Source organism: Rattus norvegicus, chromosome 20, assembly GCF_021556685.1.
Source record: "Rattus norvegicus strain SHRSP/BbbUtx chromosome 20, alternate assembly SHRSP_T2T, whole genome shotgun sequence".
NCBI classification, from domain to species: domain Eukaryota; kingdom Metazoa; phylum Chordata; class Mammalia; order Rodentia; family Muridae; genus Rattus; species Rattus norvegicus.
This window is the reverse complement of record NC_141553.1, coordinates 3,909,412-3,916,060: the sequence shown is the minus strand read 5'-3', so window position 1 is coordinate 3,916,060 and position 6,649 is coordinate 3,909,412. Positions and strand designations below refer to the sequence as shown.

At 51.4% G+C, this 6,649-nt stretch overlaps 1 protein-coding gene across 6 annotated transcripts; it reads left to right on the top strand.

Annotated features, from left to right (window-relative positions):
* The first annotated feature begins 1,052 nt into the window (after window positions 1-1,052).
* On the top strand, window positions 1,053-5,855 carry LOC147998497 (RT1 class I histocompatibility antigen, AA alpha chain-like). 6 transcript variants are annotated; one of them, XM_087598557.1, is made up of 8 exons: window positions 1,349-2,047; window positions 2,248-2,517; window positions 2,730-3,005; window positions 3,978-4,253; window positions 4,381-4,518; window positions 4,695-4,724; window positions 4,912-4,959; window positions 5,094-5,855. In XM_087598557.1, the coding sequence occupies exons 1-8, from the start codon at window positions 1,978-1,980 to the stop codon at window positions 5,096-5,098; spliced, it is 1,113 nt and encodes a 370-aa protein (XP_087454683.1). In that variant the 5' UTR covers window positions 1,349-1,977; the 3' UTR covers window positions 5,099-5,855. The 6 variants fall into 6 exon arrangements, 3 of the variants coding, with proteins under 3 accessions (XP_087454683.1, XP_087454682.1, XP_087454684.1); XR_015645434.1 differs by lacking the exon at window positions 4,695-4,724 and having other exon boundaries at window positions 1,053-2,047; window positions 3,989-4,253; window positions 4,381-4,563; XR_015645435.1 differs by lacking the exon at window positions 4,695-4,724 and having other exon boundaries at window positions 4,012-4,253; window positions 4,381-4,563.
* Window positions 5,856-6,649: the final 794 nt, after the last annotated feature.

Sequence of the window (6,649 nt, the reverse complement as noted above, 5' to 3'; positions counted from 1 at the left end):
TGCCTTTTCTACAATGTGATGTCCAGTACAGAACACAGTGGTATGTTAGCATTTCTAAAATTTATCTCATTTTGTTAACTTAAAAAATCTTCTAAGCTTTGAAGAATCTACCTGAATCCACCTCTCATGAGTCAAATGAATTCCGGATAAGTACTGTTGATAAACAGCCTGCTTCATCTCCTGCCTATTCAGTTTATTCCCAAGGGTGGGGTTTCCTTCTCCTCTCTGAGGTCTTGGGATGCCCCACCCCCAACTAATGAGCCTAAACGTTTCAAAAGATCACCTAAGGAACAAATTCTTCTAATCTCCTTAACTTTACCTTCTGATCCTTATCTATACAGATGTGCTTCAGGGAAATGCTAGCTCCAGGTGTTTCCTCAAAGTCCGCATGCCACACAGCTTCAAAGCACCTGCCCCATGATGGTTCAACTTAAAGATGAGTCTTCATTCCTCAGCTGCAGATGGCCCTGCAGAGCCTGGACAGTGAGGGGACAGTCTGCTGTTTTTGAACCTCCCCAGCTTCCCAGCTTTTTTGGGTCCTCAAAGAAGTTGTTATACCCCAGAGATCAGGAGGCAGTCTAAAGAGTATGATGACCCTGTGAGGCCTCATGGATCACCCCTTCCTATTTTCTCACTGTACAGAGTAAATAAGAGGAAGGGATGTCTGTAACCAACAACCACCCACGTTCCAGAACCAGCCTGCTCTCAGACCTTCAGTGTCAGAAGCCACTTCATCACCAGTCACCAACTGTGACACTGTGGCCACAAGTCGTGCACCTTTATCCTGCGCAGGTCTTTTTGTCTTCCACCCACTACCCACCCCCAATAAATCTCTCACATGAAGCCTGTTCTATGGTGTGACCTTTGCAACATCCCTTAGCCCTCTGATCCATGTGAGAACTCTAAGAAGCCTCCCAGGGAACGATCAATATGGAAGGGCTCAGCCCACTGGAGGTAATCCTGGGTGGTGGTCGTGGATTGTACAAGAAAACAGGTTGAGCTGCCATGAGGAACAAGGTAGTTAGCAATGGTTCTCATGGTCTCTGCTTCAGCTCCTACTTCTAGAGTCCTGCCTCAAGATCCTGCCCCGAATCTCTTCAATGATGGACTGTGATGTGGAAGTGGACACGGAAATAAATACGTTCTTCCTCAAGTTGCTTTTGGTCATGCGGTCTTATCACAGCAATGGAAACCCTCACTAAGGCAGAGGTGCACAAGGGCCTTTCTCTGCTCCCTGCGTTCACCACCTTCTCCTGCAGCACAACCCTGCTCTTTCCTTGCCTTGGAGCTTGTTGCTGTAAAATTATAAGAAATGCTGTCTCTTACCCTGCACTAGATCAGGCACCGTAGTGTCCCAACATACCTGGTAGACGTCTTCATCTCAGTCAGCAAAGCGTCTCACCCGCTCTGCTCCATCCAGTATCACACTGCTGATGGCTACTTTCTGAGCCTGGCAGCCTCTCTCTAAGAGCCATCTAGTTGCCAAGGCAGGTTGCCACCATGCCAGAAATACACACCCCAGCTTCATGGTGGACTAGGGAGTCTAGCCACCACACACTATCTTGAACTTAAATCTCCACATGAAAGAACACACAACACAATGACCTCTGATCCAATTGATAAGATAGAATTTGCTCATCTAGACATACAAAGCCCTGTACACATCCATCCCTTAAGAACAGTCATAACAACCTGTAAATGTGCAGAGAGAATCCTAACATCTGCCTCCATGTTCTCTCCACTGCCTCTCTCCTTCCTTGTTCCAGTCTCCTCCTCTCTACAACCTTTCTCCTTCCTTCTAGTCTAATGACAGGCCTAGTTCTATCTTGTACTGCCTTCAACTGCGTAATGACATCGTGCTATAACAGCTCCTAGGGATCTGATTCCCTCTGACCTCCCATTGGGTAGTGCCATCTAGGGCTGGTTATAAAGTCCACACAGCCCACAGGACCCAGATCCAGGATCTTGGATGGGGTGATGGTGCCGGGCAAGCTGCTCCTGCTGCTGGCGGCCTCCCAGACCCTGACCCTGACCCAGACCCGCCCAGGTGAGTGCGGGGTCGGGAGGGAAACCCACTGCGGGGAGGGGCAGGGGCGGCACCCAGGAAGCCTGGTCCCCGCGTCGCTCACCAGACCCCCGCCCCTTCGCCACCGGGGTCCCGAGCCCCGCGTCCTGCTCCCAGCCCGGCCCGCGCACCCGCCGGGGGTCCCGGGAGGAGGTCAGGGTCTCACCGGGCGCCGCCCCCAGGCTCACACTCGCTGCGGTATTTTGAAACCGCCATGTCCCGGCCCGGCCTCGGGGAGCCCCGGTTCATCTCTGTTGGCTACGTGGACGACACGGAGTTCGTGCGCTACGACAGCGACGCTGAGAATCCGAGGATGGAGCCTCGGGTGCGTTGGATGGAGCATGAGGGGCCAGAGTATTGGGAGAGTGAAACCCAAAGAGCCAAGGGACAAGAGCAGTGGTCCCGAGTGAACCTGGGGACCGCGCTCTGCTACTACAACCAGAGAGAGGGCGGTGAGTTACCCTGGGTCGGAGGTCACGACCTCTCCTCGTCCCTACACGGGCTGGAGATCCCCTAGGCCCCAAGTCTAGGGTTATGGAGCTGAACCAACCAGACCGGTTTCCCTTTCAGTTTTGAGGAGGCCGCGGGCGGGTGGGGTTCTTCCCGGGGGCGGGTGGGCCGGGCTGGGCGGGGCGGGGCCGGGTCTGACCGCGGGGTCCCGCAGGCTCTCACACCATCCAGAGATTGTCTGGCTGTGAGTTGGGATCGGACGGGAGCCTCCTCCGCGGGTATGAGCAGTTCGCCTATGACGGCAGCGATTACATCGCCCTGAACGAAGACCTGAAAACGTGGACGGCGGCGGACGTCGTGGCGCAGATCACCCAGAGCAAGTGGGATCAGGCTGGTACTGCAGAGAGATACAGGGCCTACTTGGTGGGCGAGTGCTTGGAGTCCCTCCGCAGATTCTTGGAGCTCGGGAAGGAGAGGCTGCTGCGCTCAGGTGCTGGGGCTTCTCCTCCTCTGCACTCGGGCTGGGGCTCAGTCCTGGGAAAGAAGAAACCCTCAGCTGGGTGATGCCCCTGTCTCAGAGGGGAGACAGTGTCCCTGGGTCTCCTGATCCCTCATCACAGTGACTGCACTGCCTCTCCCAGGGCCCAGCCTTCTCCCTGGAGAGTTCTGAGTCCCTCTCAGGAGGGAAGGAGAGAATTTCCCCACTTAACAGCAGGGGCTCCCTGCTGTCAGCCATGACCTCTCCCAGGCCAGGTTCTCTGCCCACACCCACTCTCTGAGGACACTGACTCCTGTCCTGCTGAGTGTGTCAGCCCTTACACCTCAGGGCCAGAAGTCTCCTTTACCTCATGGGAGACATGGACTCCACTACACTAGGCTGGTTCCCCCAGTTTCTAGAACTTTCTAAAGAATACATTCTCACAGATCCCTCCCTGATGTGGGGTTTGCCTCTCTTCCACACCCCATTTCTCTCTATTCCTACAGAGTTGAATGGTCCCATGAGCCCTTATGGGTACCCTGGAGGAACATAAATTGTGGGATTTCTTTTTTCTTTTTTTCTCTTTTTCTTATTTCTTACTTTCTTTTTTCTTTCTTTCTTTCTTTTTTTTTTTTTTTTGGAAAGCATCATTTTGCTTCTAGTCAGTTTTTCTCTACAAACACATATTAAATCAATTACTTTCCATTCTGTCTTCTCTTCTGTGATCACCCATCTCATGCTACAGAACATCACATAAGGACGGCCATGTTGATCCACTGGCTCATGTGGATTTCCTCTTAGCTTCTGAGTCCCTCAGGAAAGTGTGCAGTTCTGTGCTGAGGGGACCAGCTCTCCCTGCAGCTCTCTAGTCAATGACAGTTGAAGTGTCAGACACACACAGGTCAGTGTCATTGTCTTTACTATGTCTTGTGTGGACTTTAGTTTGTCTTGTTAACTGTGTGATTTCTTAAATCTTCCACACAGATCCCCCAAAGGCACATGTGACCCTTCACCCCAGACCTGAAGGTGATGTCACCCTGAGGTGCTGGGCCCTGGGCTTCTACCCTGCTGACATCACCCTGACCTGGCAGTTGAATGGGGAGGACCTGACCCAGGACATGGAGCTTGTGGAGACCAGGCCTGCAGGGGATGGAACCTTCCAGAAGTGGGCATCTGTGGTGGTGCCTCTTGGGAAGGAGCAGAAGTACACATGCCTTGTGGAGCATGAGGGGCTGCCTGAGCCTCTCACCTTGAGATGGGGTAAGGAGGGTGTGGATGCAGAGCTGGGGTCAGGGAAAGCTGGAGCTTTCTGCAGACCCTGAGCTGGTCAGGGCTGAGGGCTGGGGTCATGACCTCCACCTTCATTTCCTGTACCTGTCCTTCCCAGAGCCTCCTCCATCCACGAACTCCAACATGGAAACCAATGTCATTTATGTTGTCATTGGAGCCCTGGTCATCATTGGAGCTGTGATCATTGGAGCTGTGGTGGCTGTTGTGAGGAGGAGGAGGAGGAGGAGAAACACAGGTAGGAAAGGGCAGGGTCTGTTTCCCCTCAGCTTCCTTTAGAAGAGTGCTCTGCTCATTAATGGGAAGCACAGCCACACCCCTCATTGCTGCTGTCTCCAACTGGGTCCTCTGTCAGTTCTGGAAACTTCCTCTGTCAAAATCTTCCTTGAATTCTCACAACTTTTCTTCTCACAGGTGGGAAAGGAGACTACACCCCTGCTCCAGGTTAGTGTGGGGGCAGGAGTGTCCCTGAGGGTATTGGAGTGAAGCTGGAGATGTTGGGAGCTCATGGAATCCACTGTAGCTCCTCCAGAGAAATCTTCTGGGGGTCTCAGTTGTACTGTGATATGAACACATACATACCCATACACATATACACATATACACATACATGTGTTTTGTTTTACCCTAGGCAGGGACAGCTCCCAGAGCTCCGTTGTGTCTCTCCCAGATTGTGAAGGTGAGACGCTGGGGTCTGACTGGGGAGGGACAATGTGGACATGATTGGGTTTCAGGGACTCCCAGAATCCCCTGTGAATGGAGGGTTGTTGGGCTGTTGTCCTCACAGTGATGGTTGTGACTCTCGTTCTCTAGCATGAAGACAGCTGCCTGCAGTGGACTGAGTGACAGACTATGTGTTCAGGTCTCTCCTGTGACATCCAGAGCCCTCAGTTCTCTTTAGACACCAGTGTCTGATGTTTCCTGTTATTCAATGTCTTCAGTGTGAAGAACTGTGGAGCCCAGCCTGCCCTGCACACCAGGACCCTGTCCCTGTGCTGCCTGCTTTCCCCTCCACAGCCAACCTTGCTGGTCCAGCCTTGGTGTGGGGGTTGGGGACATCTGCATCCTGTGAGTCTGTGCTACCCTGAGCTGCAGCCCCTCACTTCCACACTAAAAATAGGAACCTGAATGTGAACTTGATTGTTCACATCCTTGACCCAAGTGTTGATTGCTTTTTTGTTGGGAGCGATGCCCTTGAAGCCACTATTAATGTTATTATTATGGTTAGAATTAAGTATGACTGGGTTCATAGAAACTCCCCAGCCAGCTTCAGGAGACTAATACAAATCTGGTGATCAAAATGAATAATAATATGATAAGGCTGTGACCTTGTTGAGAAATATATCTGACGTTAAGATACCCAATGTGATGACCTGTAAACTTTCTGAAAACCCAACATTCTGCTGACTAATAATATGACAAACCTGTGACCTGTCTAACATCCTGTCAACATCAGCCTATTCCCTGACCACACGAATATTGTGTAAATGTTTCTTACTTCCCCCCTCCCTCTGTTACCCACGTTATGGTATAAATTCAGCCTTGGGGAAAAATAAAATTGTCGCCTTGATCAGACTCTTGTCCTGGCGTCCTTCTTCGTGTCTCTTGTCCCTCATTCTCTTCCAGGTACACCCTGCACCCTCATTAACTGTCCTGCAGGACGTGACACTTTTTAAATTTCTAGATGGAATATTTAGAGGTTTTTTGTTTCGGGGTTTTGTTTTTGAAAAAAAATGAATGGCAGATGGAGAAGCTTCCAGAATCTGTGTCACTAAGCTGTGTGTATCTGGAGGGACAGGGAGAGGATGTGGGAGCTGAGTGTGGACAGGGCTGTGCACAGGTGTGCTCAGTCAGTTCTTGTCATTGATGGACTCAGGCATCAGCTCTGTCACCTCCAGGCTGTGCCCTCTCCATCACTGTGAAGACATGGGGAGAGTCTGTGATCACAAGGACACAGGGAAGGCCAGAGCCTTGTCCTGTCCCCAGGATTATGAGCCCCCAGGGCTGAAGATCAGAGACTCAAGTGGGGTCCTCTAAAGTGCAGGGTGCACAAGATGAGTCACTACATTTCCTCCCACCCACTTGATTTAGCTGCTAATGATGGGGTCAGGGAGCTGCCCTGGGCTCTCCCTGTGGCCATGCTGCTGTGGTGATTTCTGCTTCTCTCCAGTGTCAGGGAACTGAGGTGTAGGATGTGCTTTTTTGTGAACTCTCAGGAGCACATACCCAGCTGAGATAATTGGCTTAGACTTTTCAAAACCTACTTTCAGTATTGGGATTCTTAAATATGTAATCTCCCTTCTCATCCAAACCCCACCAAAGGACATGGAAAAGAAGTGTTATGAGGATACTGGAGAGGTGGGCTTGTT

Excerpts from the sequence above, each read along its gene's own strand:
- LOC147998497 (XM_087598556.1), top strand. The coding sequence starts at position 1,978 with ATGGTGCCGGGCAAGCTGCTCCTGCTGCTGGCGGCCTCCCAGACCCTG. Across the intron at positions 2,518-2,729 it reads CTACAACCAGAGAGAGGGCG|GCTCTCACACCATCCAGAGA; the intron begins GTGAGTTACCCT and ends GGGGTCCCGCAG. Across the intron at positions 4,519-4,694 it reads GAGGAGGAGGAGAAACACAG|GTGGGAAAGGAGACTACACC; the intron begins GTAGGAAAGGGC and ends TTCTTCTCACAG.